This window comes from Leptonotus elevatus, chromosome 2, assembly GCF_054856555.1.
Source record: "Leptonotus elevatus isolate MCC_2025b chromosome 2, RoL_Lele_1.0, whole genome shotgun sequence".
NCBI classification, from domain to species: Eukaryota; Metazoa; Chordata; class Actinopteri; order Syngnathiformes; family Syngnathidae; genus Leptonotus; species Leptonotus elevatus.
Genome location: NC_141240.1, coordinates 25,094,636 through 25,113,553, shown reverse-complemented (window position 1 = coordinate 25,113,553; position 18,918 = coordinate 25,094,636). Strand labels below are relative to the sequence as shown.

General features: G+C 40.2%; 1 protein-coding gene across 2 annotated transcripts in view; it reads left to right on the top strand.

Annotated features, from left to right (window-relative positions):
- kcnq2a (potassium voltage-gated channel, KQT-like subfamily, member 2a) overlaps positions 1-17,403 on the top strand; it is a 32,432-nt gene extending 15,029 nt beyond the window's left edge. Inside the window, exons 9-17 of one of the 2 annotated variants that reach the window (XM_086068670.1) lie at positions 2,104-2,133; positions 2,736-2,789; positions 5,149-5,354; positions 8,324-8,341; positions 9,015-9,120; positions 10,362-10,493; positions 12,733-12,801; positions 14,641-14,734; positions 14,828-17,403. In XM_086068670.1, the coding sequence (XP_085924796.1) occupies positions 2,104-2,133; positions 2,736-2,789; positions 5,149-5,354; positions 8,324-8,341; positions 9,015-9,120; positions 10,362-10,493; positions 12,733-12,801; positions 14,641-14,734; positions 14,828-15,643 (1,525 nt within the window). In that variant the 3' untranslated portion in view covers positions 15,644-17,403. The remainder of the gene's footprint in view (positions 1-2,103; positions 2,134-2,735; positions 2,790-5,148; positions 5,355-8,323; positions 8,342-9,014; positions 9,121-10,361; positions 10,494-12,732; positions 12,802-14,640; positions 14,735-14,827) is intronic. The other variant, XM_086068669.1, reaches the window with a different exon arrangement.
- The last annotated feature ends 1,515 nt before the right edge of the window (positions 17,404-18,918 follow it).

Genomic DNA, 18,918 nt, shown 5'->3' with positions numbered 1-18,918 from the left:
TGTAGAGAATGATGTTCATTGGCAATCATGATGAGCAACCCTGAAGTAGTGAATCAATCACGTCAAAATACATCTAATAGAGATCCGGACGGTGACGTCATGCATCTCAAAATGGCCATTAGCGCGGCCTTGTTGGCAGTATAGAAAATGCATCCGTCACTTTGCGTAAACGGCAAACGCCACACTTTAACAATGCTAGACAGATGTTGTGGACCAGCTGCCACAACGAGAAGAAGCAAAAAAAAAAAAGGATCAAGCATGCTCCAGGCTACCAAAAGAGGAACCAATGCATAGCCAATGGATCGCAGTAGCCATAAAAAGGATTTGAGGTGGTGAGTCAATTACTGAATCAGGTAATCGAGCAGATGTAGCTCGATTGTATAGTTATTGAATGAAGACGAAAGACGTGATCGGGCACTTTGTACATGGTGGCTGAATCAGCAGATGCTAACTTGCCTGAAGCTAGCTTCCTACCGTAGGAGGCTAGCTTCAGGCAAGTTACCACACAAAATGTGGGGGAAATTATCAGTTTCTTTCATTTGTGCTGCTCCAGTTTAATAGATATTACACAGTTGAATTTAATAAACGACCAACACCATTAAGAAGACTTTTTACGGCGTAAATGACGGCGATGCTGGTCGAATTAGCAGATGCTAAATTGCTAGCGTACCTAAAGAACACTTGCGTGAAACTGCTAACTTAGATGGCATTTGGGTTGGGAAATCAATCCGGATTGTAAAGACTTTGCATGATCACATTAGCAAGCGCACTCACCAGTGTAAGTGAGGCGGCAATCCCACGTAGCAGCGTCGCTGAATTGGGGAAAAAAAAGCACCCCGACACTTCATCGGCAATGGTAATATCATCCAACATGTCCACCTCGCGCATTTATATCATGTCCTTTTCATTAAAGTGAGTGTGAATTCTCTTGGACGGAAGTTGACGGTGTTAGAGTAGACAATATTTGTATTCTACTCTTTGCGTGTTCAATTAACTGAATGGTGAGATTCTGGTGAAGAAGTCCCTTTGCAAAGGTATCAAAAGCTTTTGATGACAACAATTGAACTCACTCAAACAGTGGTCTGTTCAGATTGTGTCTCTTCTACTCCGGCACATCATTATTTATTGAAAAGTGGGTGAATACGAAAAGTCTCCTCCCATCAGCCCACAGTACATTTGTTTACAACTCAGTGAATACAAGAAAATCCCTCTCTCCTCCCTCAGCAAGTTCAGCAAGTTCCCATAGGTATAAATCAGATTAGAGAAAAACAATAATACATCAGCCTGTCTCTTCCGACCAGTACCAGACTACACTCCCTTGTAGATAATAGTATGGGAAAATAACTTGTTGCCCCTTTTCTTCTCAGGCGAAAGAGACAGATAAAAATACAATACTATTCATTGAGCTACACTGCTATAACTAAATCCAAAACGGCTAAAATATAAATTGAAACTGAAAAACAATGTTAATAACTTAACAACGGATAAACGCGAGTACACCCATTGCAAGTAATAGTAATTTGATACTAGTCACGTGACACCCGGATCTCTATATTTACTCATATTCCAAAACAAAAAAGACATAATTGCACCCTTTATTAATCGCACAAATAACAAAATGGACATTTTAACTTGATCTGTGTGTACCAAATGACACAAACATGGAATTATCGTATAAAGTTTTCATGCTGTGGTTCCTCTTTTGTCATTGCCCATGCACAGTTATGTAGTCATCATTTCAATGTTTCCACCCCTGTTACTGTACATGTGTGTCTGTGGTTCCATTGTTAAATTAAATATGGTATATGTTTTGCGTGATATTTAAAGCATAGCTTTTAATGTTAAAAAAATATATCTAAACATTACACTTACTGGTTGACATTGAATTGTCTGCTGTTCACTTGAATTGTGCTTTCATTCATTCACTGTATGAATTGGAATGCATATCGACATCCAGAAGTTGCCTTTTTTTCCCCCCTCAGACAACCTGATTTTAATGGCTGCTTATCATTATCATTAACTTGTCTGCTGGTCCTAGCCAACTTTTACAGTTTTCATCACTATCTGATTACTTTTTGAGAAATGTGCCTATTCTGCTCACAGGAAGGAGTCCCAAACGGAAACCTCTCCCAGGTCTGTAATAAGATTGATTCAGTTGTCTCTTCCTCCCGTTGGCTTCTCTTCAACTCTGCTTTTAGCTGCTGCTGAGCCACTCTTCTTGGAGTGAGCGTGTGTGCGCGTGCGTGCGTGCGTGTCTGTTGCGTGCGTGTCTGTTTGGCAGCCATGGGTGTGGCTGTACGTTACGAATGCCTCCTTCAAGAATAGCCGTGCTGCATTTGCATATGTGATGCTGAGGGATGAGTGCTCACATCTTCCTTCATCATTCCATCACTGAGCTGATTTTGGACGGTGAATCATTCAACATCACCACAGGAAAAAGTGTTTTTTTGAAACACTTTTCAATGCTTTGCTTGGTTTTAACCCCACCCCCCCCCCCCCCCCCCCCACACTGTATTTTGACAAATGAAACATGCTTGTTGACAAAGCATCAACACTTTATTGTGACTGCAGGCATTTAAGTGAAATCAAAAATGGTGTAAAACGGAATTTGGTGTGCTGATGCTCGCAGAGATATTATAATTACAATAAAGTGTCATTGCAAACACAGTTTAGCGCATAACGCTGTTTTTGGCACTGTATCCACTGCTTTGTTTTTGTCTCCTCTACTGCTCCAGTATTGAGAATGCACACAAAGACAGACTTTGTGGTTGCTGTCCGAGAACTTTTAGGTATAGTTATTGCACAAATACTACCTAATGCACTGCAAGTCTGTGTCACCTGCACCTGAGTTCGAGTCCCTCCTTCAACACTTCTTCTTCTTCTTCTTCTTCTTCTTTTTTTTGGGGTAGATATGATGAGTTTGGGTCATGTGAAAAATGCTGGTTCGGTTTTAGGGCAGTTGCTATTTTGCATTCTAAGTGCACCACTAGATCCAGAAAATGGTGTTGTGGTGGGGGAAAAAAAAATGCTGGGACGTTATTCAATTGTAGATCAAATACATTTGATTGATATTTTTTTGTTTAGTTTTTTGTTTAGTTTGAGATATTGTTTCCCTGGTGTCTTCCCCTGTTCTTTCAGTCACAAAGGGACGATTTGAGCATCTTTAGTAGGGGTGTGCCCAAAAAATCAATTCTCATTCTCATTCTTCAGAATCGATTTTAAATGTCCCAAAATCGATTTTATTTAAACAATTTTATACTGTCTTCCCTTTGTTTGTGTGTGCCTTTATTGGGAGCGCTGTTCATGTTGTACCCGATTTGGCCACTTAGGGGCAGTGTGGTTCCACGCGGTCTGATACACTGTTAAGTTGTAGCCACATTAGAGAATAGAAGGAAAAAGTCACGATCAAGTTATTTCAATAAAAGTAGTTTTTTTTGCAGCGTGGAGCCGTTCTTTTGAGTGATAAAAGTAGAGCACTAGCATTAGCGAGTCAGACTGGAGTACATCATTACGATACCTTGAACATCTTTAAATTGAAGCAAAAATCATTGTCAATCAAATCATTTCGAATAAAAAAATCGTTATTAACCGAAAATCGATTCTGAATCGAATCGCACACCCAAAGATCGGAATCGAATCGACTCGTCAGACATTCAAAGATTCCCACCCCTAATCTTTAACATCATCTCAACACATCCTTTTCATTAGAAACAAATGTCTATTTACTAGAGCTTGGAGTCTCGTCCAAAAATTCCATTCATCATTCATGTTAACATCAGCGAATGAATTTGCATCTTGCACTTTTATGGAGAAAAAGTCCAACAAATGAAAAATATAATTTTATCAAAAGGTTAAATAGGGTGCACTTATATAGCGCTTTATCTGCATCCTACATTTACACATCCTTATTTACTTATTTCATTGAAACGTATTGGAGTGTAGCTTACACTGACGTGTTTACACTGCAACTCACAGAAAAGTGTATCTTGTTAGTTTAAAATAACTTAAATCTCCTGGATCCTGCGTAGTTTTCTCCTGTTTCAAATCAGAGTTTGCAAACCCCCTTTCATTTGTTGTTAGTAGGGTGCGAGAAGACAACAGCGAGCTGATACACTGCCTAGCTGGCATTTATTGACCGACTGCTTAACAGTTGAATTGAATGCTCATTAGCTGGCCAAATACTCCCATACACACACAATTACTTCTGGGTGTCTGCCGTACATAGCATGTAGCTATAGCTTTCACGCACATGCACTCCTCACATGGACATGTCATACATATGTGAGACATGAGCGGCAACATTTCTCTCTGACCCGATCCGACTGAAATGCGAAATCACGAGCGATTCGTGCACAGCTCTTGTATGTAGTATATCTAGTTTATATAATTTATTTTGTTAAATAGTAGGCTGCATGATGTCTTTGTAAATAATTGTTGAAGCAATATATAACATATTCCTCCTTTTCTTAGGTAGGAGGAATAATTGACAGTTCCATAACACAGTCTGCACAGAAAATGTGGTGTCTGTAAAGCTGAGAAAGTTTAGCATGTAGTAAAAGCTACTCTTATTTCAATATTGACCCAAAAAGAATTAGAGATGTCAAAGGGATTGTTTTATTTTGCAAGCATTTGTGCGGTATCTTCGAATAAACCTACAAAACATGTTTTGCTCACTGCCCTCTCAAAGCTAATGTATTTCATGTTTGTTTTTGTAATGAAAACTTTTGATTTGCTTGCTGCCTTTTTGCCACTATGGACTGTCTTCTGATTGCTTCTTTTCACAAGAGACCTTGATTATGATTATTCCTTTCTTTATTGCATGATTTGTGTCGTTCCTTCTGCACATAGAGACACCGCAGCTCATCCTTTTGAGATGTCACTGTGCTTCCCATGCATGCTTGCTTGTCGCTTCCTGCTGCTTGCCTGACCTGCTGAATGCTCCACTATGTTCCTATGTGGACATGGCCACTTCCACTGCTGTAGGTTCTCTTGAGGTAAGCCTCACACCAGCGCGATACATTTTACATTTAAAGAAGCAAGAAGATAAAGAGGCGTACTGTATATTGCTTACTTCACAAATTGTTACATAACACAAAGATGCCTTGCAATTTTTTCCACAAAGGCTAACCATTTCATTGGTCCTCCTAGCCGGAAGACAAGCCTGAAGGACAAGGTGTTCTCCAGTCCCTCCAAGGCTCCACTGGCCAAAGGGAAAGACCAGTCTCCTGGGCCAGAAGATGGTCCCGAGGCGAGCCCCAGCAAGGTCGCTCAGAGCTGGAGTTTTACGGAGAAGAACCGAGGGCCCAAGCATTCTTTCAGGGTCCGAGGCAGTGCCTCACGCCAAAACTCGGAGGGTAAAGTATCTCATATTCATAAGATTCATTCAGAAAGGACAGATACTTACGTTGGACCGCTTGAATTTTGGAGTGTCTTGGGTTCTTATATGGCTCATCTGATTGACAAATAAGGCTATACAATAATAACTTATTGGCCTTTAGAAATGGTGAAGATTTCACTTTCCTTTCTTTGGTCCTTCCTCGGGTCTCCTGACGGCGGTGTTCGGTTTATGTGAACCGTATGGGATTTTTTAATAGGTTTTTGATGAACTAACGAATACACACACACTCACATGCACGTACGCACGCACGCACACACGCACATACACATACTCACCCACATACAAAATAATAAAAAAATAAAAAAAAGAGAGCAATGATGATGACATTACCGAATGAACAATACTGAGCTCTTAATAGAAAAAAAAAGAAAAAAAATGGTGAAGACCTCTAAAATTTTAGGATAAAGGGAATTTGGGACAAAAAAGTCAACCAGAAGGATAATTAATACAGTGTTGGGAAAGTTATGAGTGGAAATAATATTTTCTTTTTCTTTTCTGTCACGTTTGATTTGGTTAAAACGAACTCTGATGCCATTGCTCCAATAGTGCAGTTTTGGTCAAGGGTGAGCATCATCCAAACCCATGAACACATATTTACTTGCATGTTTTCCCGGTCACTGATTCTTTGTCGGCTGCGCAGAAGTCAATTTTCACCCAACCGACTGTCAAGAAGGTCAACTGAGGAGGTTCCGTTAAAGAGCTAGAACTCAGGAGATTATCTTTTTGTGCCATTTTTAGTTTTATCCACAACCCCCCCGAGTGTTATTTTGGACTCTCCTCCTGGATGCTGGAGGCTCCCTCATCTCCCTCGCCCCTTCATTCTCCTGCACTTTGTGTTCCTCATTAAACCAGCCGAAGCCGTCTCCATGGCAGCCAGACAATATGCTGCAGCATGCCAGCTGGGACAGAGGACACATATTTATGCATAAACGCTCATGATCATACAACCCAAATGCCACTCTATTTAATCACCGCCTTTTCATTGGCTTTCCCCCAAAAGTGAGAGTCCAGGTGCGCTGTTAATGCGTCCGCCTTGAAAAGGCCGCAGCTACTCTGCAATGTGTCTGGGCTGTTACCTCCCTTTTATTTTATGTTACTATGTGCTGAGGTGTTTTTTCTTCCAGATCAAAACTGAGAATTGCCTTTTTTTGCAATTGAGATGGGAAATATTTGATATGAGAAACTTTTGTTCATTAATCTGTACTTTTTTTCTCTTCCTTTTGTAATTTGTAACGGCAAAATATATATATATTTTTAAAAAAGAGTATTGCCTTTTTTCCTTTTTCCACCTTGTTTCTCCCTTTCTCATCTAAGAAATCAAGGCGCCGCCCTCCCGTTCGTGCTTCCCTTGTTGAGGTTGAACCTGTAAAATGAATTTTGTTGGTCTGTACTTGTGACATGTGCAATGACAATAACATTTCCATGATCTCGCTTTTTTGTAGTCTTGCCAAGTTGTCACAATCTTGTCTCAGATCTAAACGTGTAAAAATGATCAAAGGGTCAGAATACTTTGGGCATTAAAAGATAAATAAATAAATAAATAAAACCGCTATTGTGGGGTCCTGAGTTAGTGATACATGCATTTCGAGTTACGAGCATGGCCACGGAACAAATTCATCTTGTGTGTATAGGCACCACCGTGTTGAACAAATACTTGAGAGAAACAAATGAGGTGCCATGGCTCAGCGGTAGAGTGGTCGTCTCCCATCCGCGAGGTTGTGTGTTCGATCCTCACCCGTGGTGATCATGTCGAAGTGTCCTTGAGCAAGACACTGGACCCTGATTTGCTCCCAGTGGACATGGCAGCAATCGAGCACTGGCGTGTGAATGTGAGGCATTGTAAGCTGCTTTGGACACCGTATGGTGTAGTTAAAAGTGATATGTAAAAATCGGACCAAGTGATATCTATGGGGGTCCGAATCATTTTGAATAGGACAAGTGTGGTCGACTATCAAAATAAAGGAACCAGTCACAGGCCGCACCCAGTAATGATGACACAGAAGACATTCTCAGGAAAAAAAGGAAGGGGACTGCTTGAAGGCACTTCTGGTATGTCAATAAGTAATCAGGGGGTGTTAATGGAATTACAATACAGTGTTTGGAATCAAGCGTCTTTTGTTCAGCAGGTGCTTTGTCATGCAGGCGTTGCAGTGCAGTCATTTATCCACAATATTTATTAGTGGCTGGCCCAATAGCATTCGCATGCCATTCAGTGGCAAACATATCAAATAGATCTTTCTCCCTCATACTCCTGATGTCTCTTCAAAGTAATCGAACACTACAGTATACATAATCACCAGAACGGTTTAACCAAATACTCAGTGGTAACTTCATTGCCGAAAAAAATTCGGCATATTTTACGTCACGAAAAATACATTTCAGACAAAAATTTAACGAAAACCAAAATAGAAGCCATTCATTGAGATGGTAACGATAACTAAAAATTTCGCCTGACTGAATTTTAATCGCCTGATGCCACTAATTTTTTATCTTTTTTTTTTATTGCGTCAGGCGATTACATTTTTTTTATCGTAATTAATCGCATGACTTCGATAGTTAACTCACAATTAATCACTAATTTTATATCTGTTCTAAATGTACAATAAAAAAAATTCTAGGTTTTCATACTCTTGTTGACAAAAGTGGAAAATATGTTAAACTAATAGAAATAGTTCAAATGAATTTCGGACGCCTATAGTTGACAATGGCAGTGAATTAGTTAATTTACATTAGTTTGGTGAAATATAAAATTCTAACTACTTACTGTCATCTCATTCATGCAGCAATTGTTTGCCAGACAATTCCAATTATTTGTTTAGTAACTATGCAAGAGCTACTTAAAACAGTTTGTCACATTTGTCAATTATTCCTACTAAAATCCATAATGAATTGTTTTCCATGTCTTTCCTTCTTCTCTCCTTGCAGCAATTGAAGGTTTAATAAGTAAGAAATTGGGATATTCATGGTTGGCTTATACGGGGGATAGTCGTCAAGACAAGCTTCATCTATTGGAAAAACATGCATGCTGAAATCTGCTGAGCTTTTTTTCACTTGACATGAACCCCTTTGTCTTTTTAGCCCTGGGTTCACTTTGGGATCTGCAGCTACACAACAAATTTGCCGGTTGAACAAATTGCTATTGCTAGTGGGAGCAGTTTAGTAAGGTAACAGTGGGTTCAAGTCAAGTGGTGTCAAAATGAAAGGGAAAATGCCTCCAAATTGCCCGAGTCGCCATTTTGCATGAAGAGTCCTCACTTTCCTTACTAGCATCTGTCAACAGCGGTCAAGTCTAGAGACCTTTGCTTGACTACCGTAAAATCCATCAAAATACCACCCGGCTCAACTGAATTTAATAATTACTCAGCTTATTTTCGGAGTACTTGTCAAAGGTTTCAACAAAGCTTCACACCATTCCGAACTATCCTTTGATTCTGCACTGATTTGATTCTTTTTTAAAAAGCCAACAAATGTTGCTCACAAACGTGCTATTGATCACTTTATCTTACTTTTCTCTGTCAAAGACAAAAGCAACAGCTTTGCTTTGCTTCTTCTCTTGACACAGGTAGTGGGGGCCAAAATCATCTGAATTAAATGTGTCCTTTTCTTTGCTTCGTAGAGGCGAGCTTTCCAGGAGAGGACATTGGTGACGACAAGAGTTGTCACTGCGAGTTTCTCGCTCAAGAGTTGCCGCCAGGGTTAAGGGTTGCAATACGAGCAATATGGTAAGAGCTCACATTAAAGTCTCCTCTGCTATGTTAGCTTTACACGTGAAAATGTCCAGGGTATTTTTTTGCATTTTGTTGACATTTGGGTAAAACAAAGTTTTGGCATTACCTTGATTTGTATTTCTTTTATTTTTTTTACATTATATCTTCATGTCTGACTTCCAACTGTTTTCACTTTTAATGCGTTGGTGGGTCGTTGGTTGGATCACGGACGTTGATATGACGGACTCACAATGCCGCCTACTCGTAGCAAGAAGTGCAGCCACCGGCAGCCATCTTGTGTTGCCACTCGCTAAGTGCGCCTAACTTGAATACATTTGATTTTATCTATTTTCACATCTGTACGGTGAATTTCATTCCAAATTAACTCTCATAAGGTAAATCGATGAGCGCTACTCATAGATTTGTCTGTATCATGTTGTCAGAACCATCAACAATGAAATAAAAGCAAAGGGGAAAAAATTGCTTTGAAATGTAAACCTCTATAAATCACGATTCAAGATAATATACTCTGAATGGTTGCTGCAAACAGTTCGATTCGGAATCCTGGCGTAAAACACGTACTGAAAACAGTTTTCAGTGAAAGCAAACAGACGTTGTCAGTAACAGTGGCAACGTAAAATGGCTGCCCTTTGCCTTCAGCCGCGAGAGCCCAATTGTTATGCTGCCCTTCGTGGAAAGTGGGAAGTCTGACTTTTCCGGCTTCATACCAAGAAGTGTGCACGGGAGGATGACCCCGACTTCACCGACGGGCTTCAATCTGATGTCACTAGACAATGGCGAACCCCATGGAGACACAGACCGTGAATGGCAAAACATCATTTACAATATTATAAACAGATACTTGATTTACTGTTACTTTGATTTAGTTATTTGACATAGGTTCACATAACACAGTGTGATTTGGAAACAAGAAACAATTGATTAGAAGCAGCCTTGAACACTTTGAGGTCAGAACTTGGACAATCCAAGTACGGAATAAATCCAACTTCCCACCTTCCTCAAACGCAGCATTCTGTGTTGAGGACGTGCAGACTTATGCTGCATTCGAGGATAGTCGGAAGTCGAACTTCTCCGAGTTCATACCAGGAAGTGTGTACGGGAACACCCCCTTAAACTCGGAAATTCCACAAAATTGGACCCTGACTTCACTGACGGGCTATAAAGGAATTGCCTCAGCGATCCAAATTCCAATACTGTACGTTAAATGATGAAATACAGTATGTGTCTTCTTTCAGCGTCATGACATTCCTGGTGTCTAAGAGAAGATTCAAGGAGAGCCTCCGACCATATGATGTCATGGACGTGATCGAGCAGTACTCGACAGGTCACTTGGACATGCTGACCCGCATCAAGAACCTACAGTCCAGGCAAGCACACGTTCACTTGACGACCGGGCAAACCTAATAATCCTCACATTACGGAGGCTGAATGTCTCCATGAAGAATGCACACAAGCATCACTCGGTTTATGTATGTATGTATGTTTTACTGTAGTGAATATCTTTGTAAAATGATGTTGATGATGGTGTTTTGGATACAGGCCATGTTTGCTGTATACACACACATGTGCCCACAAGCCATTTTGCCTGTTTCATTGATCATGTGTTGTATTCAGTTCTTTAGTGACATTGTCAAACGTGCAATTCACTAATTAGAAGCTCAGATTGCAACATGTCGAAGATGTTTCTGTCCACGCGAGGTCTTCCATGAACAGTACATTCAGTATATTCCCACAGGAAAACACATACTGTCACTGTCGGGCAGACACCTCTTCTGTCCAAATTTGGTCAATTTAAAATGTTTTCTATTGGTCGGTCCACAAGTGAGTCTTCTATTATTATTATTATTTTTATTTATTTTTTTAAGGAGGTTTGATACCACTTTTTTTCCCCTGACAGATGCCAGTATGAGTACTGAACTCTTACTGATACCACTAGTACTTTTGATACATAAAATTTCCCCCCAAAAACAATGACAGATAAGTTTAAAGAAAGAGCTGTACTGTATGCTATATGTAGTGTATATATGTCCCAATATAGCATTTTTTCTTATCTTAAAATGTCATGAAATTAATGGTATTTAAAAAATTCTTCTTATTTCTAATTTCTAGTTCCTGTTTGTAAAACGGCAACAACAGTACTGATACCTTGAAATTAGGCCGGGTATCAAAATAAGGCCAGGTATTGGCCCACTACTATTGACCATTTGCACCGACGTCACGTGATCACGTGACTGCCCTATGACGGATGGCGGAAGGAAATGATTGTTGAATGGAAGTGGACGTGACCCGGAGCGACATAGTGACTTAGCGACTGTTATTTTACAAATTAAAAGTTATTATTGCCCATAGAGCCATGGAATCTATTACTTCAACCGAAGGTCGCCTGTCAGTCGAAGATGCACATTTAGCCGGGACTCATAGAGCGCGATATTTACTTAAGTTGGGGATCGCTAGTTTGAAAACAGCCCCTCACCTTCTGTTGCATGCTGTTTTTACCAAGTTCATCAAATCGCCGACTTTGCCGGAATTCACAGCGCACGACTTATATCATTATGTAGTCAATGCCGTCTCTTCTCCTTACACCGGGGATGATTCAAAAGCTTGTCGCTGGCTGAGTCTCTGGGACGAGATGCTACGCTCACACCGGGGGACAATATACCTCATAATGCAAAGGTAAAACTTGTTTATCATGCTAACTGACTTATTTTTACATAGTCCGTCCTATACTGAAACGCTGTGATGATGTTATGTTACTATGTTTACTAGCATGGAACAAATGACTATCATAGTGGTATGCGCTAATTTCATGAATATGACTCCGACTCCAGAGTGAAAAACTCCAAGCACAAAGACGAAATCCCCCATTAATAAACAGTCAAATGCACTTAAATAGTTTTGAAAAAGGTGCATTTTAAAACTAAGCCGTGTGTTCGTGCAGTTGGAGCGGACGCTAACTATCTGGCTCGTTTATGTGATTTGAAACACGCAATTCGACACCTCTGTTACAATCTTTGTTAGAGTGTACGTTTATTAGTAAAATGTATGAACATTTATCTACTAATTACAACATTTATCTACTAACCTCGCAAAAAATGATCGTTGCAAATCCGTGAATACTTTGTGGGCTGCCAGTCCTTTCTGTTGATTGCTGCTATCAATCGACGTCTTTTGTCTTCATTAGTAGGTATGCGATAAAAAGCAACATTTGGTTTACTCTTTTGTGTGTCTGTACAACCGAGTGCAAAGCAAGATATGACCATTTTACAAGATAATCGATTAGATAAAGGTATAAGATTCAATGGTTACAATACAGGCAAGTGGCTCTTATGCCGTCCAGTGTCCCCGAAGGGGCGTTCCCATGAGGGCTGTGATGTCACGTGCAAAAGGTCAATACCTGGTATAAGTGCCCATCTCTATTTTTTTTTTAATCATCTAAAATGTTGAAAATAGCTCGGTGTCTTTGACATCTCTTTGATGATGCAATATTAATGGCTCATTGAACAGTTTTTTTTGTATGTCTTTTGTGTACGGAATATATTGGAAGCGAGTATTTCCCGCCGCTTCACTTCTGGATTGCGCTCATATCATCTCTGTGTGCCTTGCCAGGATAGATATGATTGTTGGGGCCCCTCCCCCGTCAACACCCCGCCATAAGAAGTCAACTGAAGGTCCTAGGTTAGGTCAATAGACTTCTAAAGCCACAAAATCATTTTACTCAATGTTGAAGCAGATACATTAGATGCTAACTTATCTTAATAGTTTTGACAGAAAGGCCCCCTTTTGAGTTCAAGCCATTTGTCCATTTGTATGTTTAGTTTTTCTTTTTTTCAGATAAAGATGCATGCAGACACATAGAAACGCTAAAGAGGAAATATGATCAAAAATCTAAGCAATTTGGCTTCGCTCAGATGGGGGTTCTTTGCTTGGCGTCAAACTGGAGAGACAGATGGAAAAAGTCCCCCACCATCAGGATGAAATGTTAATGACGCATGATACCACAAATAAATATGCAAGAGCATGTTCTCACATTTACTTGTACGATACCGTACAAGTAATTTGTATAGATTAAACTTATAATAATTACATTACATTTTGTTTTGAGGAATAGGAAAGCTCACCCTAAGACTCGTGTTTACAGAGAGTAATCATTTTAACGATATAATGTAGTTCTCATTTTTTGTATGATTTCCTTCAAAATTCTTGTGAGAACATGTTGCATGCATCGTGTTGCATTTTGGGCCGGAACTCAATTCACTCACTCATCACTATACAATAGCAAGTGGCTAACCTTGTACTGTATATGTCACGCATGTATTCACTTGTATGCACATCTCAGATCAAATGCTCACTTTATTTTACATGCAGTGGAACCTCATAGGTCCGGCAATTTGTTCTGCATTGCTGCTCATGCTCCAATTTACTTGTGCTTAAAAAAATCTGTTCCAAGTTCAAACTGTCACCATGAAGGGGTTGAACTGACTAGTCAATGCATCAACTTAACCACTGCGCAATGACGATGACAGCTTGAAATAGATACATTGATTTGAACATTTATAGCAGTCATACAAGTTTGACGTATATTACTCAAATGCATTTCTTTGCTATTTAAATCAGTTCACAGGTGTCATAATAGAATTCCTCTGACATCAAGAGTTTATGAATTATAGTACACTTTACATTTCTTTTTCTTTTTTTTTGCCTGAAAATTAGCCTGTTGTGAGGGGGCTGGTTAATTCTCTCTCTCTCTCTCTCTCTCTCTCTCTCTCTCTCTCTCTCTCTCTCTCTCTCTCTCTCTCTCTCTCTCTCTCTCTCTCTCTCTCTCTCTCTCTCTCTCTATCTATCTATCTATCTATCTATATATATATATATCTATATATATATATATAAATAAATTAACACATGATGGGTCAGTAGACACTCTTGACACCTAGCAATTAAAAAGTCCAGTTTCTGTAATATTTCAATTTGAAATTATTTTGACCACTGCTATACAACCAGATCAAATTCAATGTCACCGCTCAGCCTTTTGGTCAGAGTGTAAAAGATTAGGCTACATCATTAATTGCGACTGTAGAAGAATCTAAATTTAGAGGTTCCATTGTAGTTTGAAGTTATTTTTTCTGTCCATTCAATTGGTAGCATGACAACATCAAATTATGAATGTTGTTTTCATATGTGTGCGATGTAAAAGTAAGTCACTGTCTTTTTCAAAGGTAGTCTGTGTGGAGTTTTCTGCATACAAACGTGAGCATAGGTTCACTCAACACCATATTGCTTGAAAATGGCCACTTCTATTTTAACATTCATTTGAATATAGGCAATGTTGCCATTTAATAAAAAGTATGCATTTCTAAGTTTGGGGGGAAATTTGGAGATACATTGGAACAGATATATATATATATATTTTTCCTATGGCATTCTTAAAGATCAGAAAATCCACAAATTACCTTTTATGTCACAGAACTGTGCAGGTACAGTATTTGTAACCTCAGATCTTCCATTTTGTAATGCTAGAGTTGACCAAATAGTGGGTAAAGGTTCAAAAGGTGAGGCGGAGGCGGCGGAGGACCCGAGCATGATGGGACGTCTGGTCAAAGTCGAGAAACAGGTGAGGACGGCAGCTGGTTGGATCAATCGATGATTCTGCTGGTGCGTTTCTCGTAATCCGTCTTGGTTGTGTGTGCTTTCCTTCACCCTGCAGGTGGTCTGCATGGACAGAAAGCTGGATTTTCTGGTCCATGCGTATATTCAGCGCATGGGCATCCCCCGCTCGGAGACTGAGGCCTTTTTTAACTCCAAAGAACTATATCCAGCGCCGCCTTACCACAGCCCAGTAGAGAGCAAGGACAAGCAGGAGATGGCCAAGGAGGAACCGGAGATGAAGGACATCGTGTGCACTGATGAGTCTTTAGCGGAGAAAGCGCCTCTATCGGATGCGCATGTGTCGGGATCAGTGGGTCCCCCTTCTGTGTCCCACAGTCGCCCTTCTACCTCGTGGCAGCATCAGCTGCAGCACCCCGTCAGCCAGCCGGCCTGGAACAGCAGCGTGGCCAACACGCCGTCCCCCGGCGGCGGCGGCGATTCCCCCCGACTGTTCTGCCTCCCCCCTCCGCCCGCTCCGCTCCACGAGCGTTCGAGCCAAGAGAGCGGCTCCTTGAGCAGGAGGCGTCACCGGAGGCAGCGTCGTCGTCCGCAGGACGCCACACGCGCCGGGAGCGACACGTCCCTCTCCATCCCGTCGGTGGACCACGAGGAGCTGGAGCGCTCCTTCAGTGGTTTCAGCATCTCTCAGGCCAAGGAGGACTTTTTCGGAGCATCTTTCTTTCCAGGCAACGGCGGAGGAGGGTCCGCCACAGCGGGGACTGAAGCCGGAGCCCCTCCTCCACTCTGTGCCAAGGTGAGGCCTTTCCTAGCGGAGGGCGAATCCGACACAGACTCGGACCTCTACGCTCCCTCGCCGCTGTCCTTCACCGGTGAGGCCTCCTGTGGGGAGAGAGGATGGCCCGGACTCAAGTAGCTCGGACCATTGTCGCCCTGTTTGGCAAAGACGCCAAAATGGTCACGTGACCCAGAAGCCAATCTTGCTATGATTTTGAGTAATGGACGATTTACTACTGAACGTTGACACATCATGACTCTTTGTCTGGGATATAACATGGCGAGCAATGCTTTCATACGTTGCATAAAGGCAACAAATAATGATTGCATTCATTTGTATTTTTTTTTTGTATTTGAGTTCAAGCTTCAAGGTACGGGGTTCGGAACTGAAAGAAAGGAGGCACATCTACCATTCTAGCATAAAAGCAGGACTGGTATTGTTTTGGTCCCCGTTTTTTTTATTTGTAAAAACAGCAAATGCACAAATTGCATAAAGCCGAGTTGTGGCGCATGTACAGGAAAGAATTCGTATCAGGAAAGAATTCATATCACTACTTTGTCCACAATTTGGTGTGTTACATACTCATTCCAAGCTATGTATGTACTTGTTTTCTTTTATTCAACTTCCACACTAAACATCTCTTGTGTACACATTATAGCACTAGCAAGGAAGAACACAATATATTTCAGGACAAATTCCAGATTAAAAAAAAAGAAAAAGAAAATATATGGTAGGATATAGAAGATTACATGTTTTCACTTTTCACCTCTTCCGACCTTTTTATGCCACGATTGTAAAATGCTCTGGTCTGTCATATTCAGGAACCAGAGAGTAGTTTGCTGTAAACATACGGTTGGACAAATGAAAACAAATCTCTTTTGATGGTAGAAGAAAAATAACTAAATGCAACTATCCATTCATCTTTTTTTTAATTATATCTATCTATCTGATTGAGGCAACCACGACAATCATTTGTGATCTACTTGTCCTTAGTGATGGGAAAACGAAGCTTCATGAAGCACTTGCGATATTTTTTGACTCCCCTAGATGGTGCTCTTGGTTTAAATATAAAGGCTAGTGCAAAGGAAATTGATTACATTTCCACTGCATCTTTCAACCAAGAGGGGCATCTAGAGGAGTCAAAAAATATTACAAGTGCTTCATGAAGCTTCATTTTCCCATCACTACTTGTACTTACTATATGAGCTGGATCCTCAGCTGACTTGGCCTTGAAGCAGGTTACACCTTCACAACCCTATTGATAGACAAACAACAATTTACACTCACATTCGTACCTATGAACAATTTTGAGTCTTCAATTAACCTACAAAATATGTTTTTGGAATGTGGGAGTAAGTTGCCGCATCTGGAAAAAACTCACAAGCATGTGGAAAGTCAGATTTGAAGCCTCTACCTGAGAACTGTGAAGCGGATATGCGAACCTCTTGCCCACCTAGACGCCTATTTCACCTTTATTTCAATTATAACAAGTATTTCATCGTCTTTCAGGACTTACAATGATACACGGACTTAAATATAGAAATATTGACAGGACAAGTAAGTGCAGTATGTGTTTTCTGCCTGATGGTTTTGAGGTTTTGGATTGAAATCTCTGCACTGGCCTTCCTGTGTGAACTCTGCATGTTCTTCCCGTGCTTGTGTGTGTGTGCGTGCGTGTGTTTTCTGGCCAATCTGGCTTCCTAACCCATTAAAAAAAGACTTTTTGTTAAGTTTTGTTCAAACTTACTTTCCATAAAGCAAACCTGAATTGATGATAAATGTGATTAGTATGAGTCATTGTTGGAATAGATTAGTGGTTTGATAAGGTTAGCTCATTTAGAGACATTTGCTAAAATATACAAATTGCAGATTAAAAATCAGTGGGATTTTCAGTGTCATTATTCAGCCTGCATTTCCCCAATATTACTGAGGAGCCCCCACAGTTATTTGCCCATTTGTGAAGCCCCTGCATGGCATGTGATTTCAGATGCGCCTACAGATATTTTAGATAAGAGATCCGCAGAATATATTAAATTGTGCTGCATGTAAACTACTAATTTAAATTTCTTCACATGCCCTTTCTTCTTTGATTGAGTTGAAAAAAAAAGTTTTCCAGACATCCTTTTGCCTTTTATGCATCAATTAGATACACTGTTGCTATGTTTGTTTTATGAGGAAATGCAATAAAATGCAGCCAAGGCAATCAAGAGCCTTCGTTCTTTAAAAAAAATAATCATCAAAAATCAAAATGGCCTTTCAGCATAGGTTCCGAAATTAGTGACATCTGAAAGTAAAATTCCAATGTGGGCAATTGTTGCAAATTAAAAATGTATCCATGGTAGTACTAAAAGCATGGGATGTAAGGGGGCAAAGCATGTTCAAACCTCATTCACAGCTTAACACAGAAACATGAACATAACAAAATATACACACATTCAATAACATTTCATAGGTTTATCTCACAGGATTCTCAATTTCTATTTTGAAAAAAAGAAACTAACTCACTGGCATGTTTGCTACCAGCCAAAGAACTGACTTTCAACACCATCATGTCATTGTACTTTCCTCTTCAATAATAAAACTTTTGTACATCTCCAAAAGTGGATGACTCTTCTTTAGATTGAAGCTCACCAGAATAAATCAGTGACTGAGTAAGAGGGGCCATTGAGGCCTTCATTTCAAAGGGAGGGCTGACCTACTGTATCTTTGAATATTTGTTCTGTGAAATTGTATTCATTTAGTCCATACCCTTTGTTCCGTTGCTTTTCCTCTTGGCTGTTTCCAGTACTGTACGTGTACTGTATGTGGATTAGTTGTCCAATCAGATTTCATTTTAGCCTCACATGCTTCTATGTCAATCCAATCTATCCAAGGCTGTCAGAATCATCTAGTGTTTACTATGTATTAGCGTTACAAGCTAACTGTTTCGATAAACGAATCAAATTTAAAATGAACCTCACAGGACCTTGCTCATGGGCAGTGTAGCCCAGTGTATACATAGTATACCCACTTCTCCAATGGGGACAAATAGTTTAGGATTCAGCACAAAACAATACTGACTGTTTTTCACTACTTTTGTTCATTGTTCACTAAATATTGTAATTTATTTTATAACATATACTTTGTTTGCCTCATGTTAAATGCATTTGACATTATTTCAGGCTGCATGTGTTAGCAAACTGTTCTTAACAGGTCACGATAATTTGATTATTGTGAGCAAGTACAAATAACCGATTTTTAATCCGTTTTAATTAAATTTTTACATTGAGTTAACCCACTACACCACTGCTCATGGGTGTAAAATACGAGTTTCTATTTCGTCTCTCACGACCGCCAGGTAGCGGTGCTGAGCAGCACGGAAAATGCCTCGTTTTCTCTAAAATTGCAAAATTTACTTGCTATTTTTCCCCACT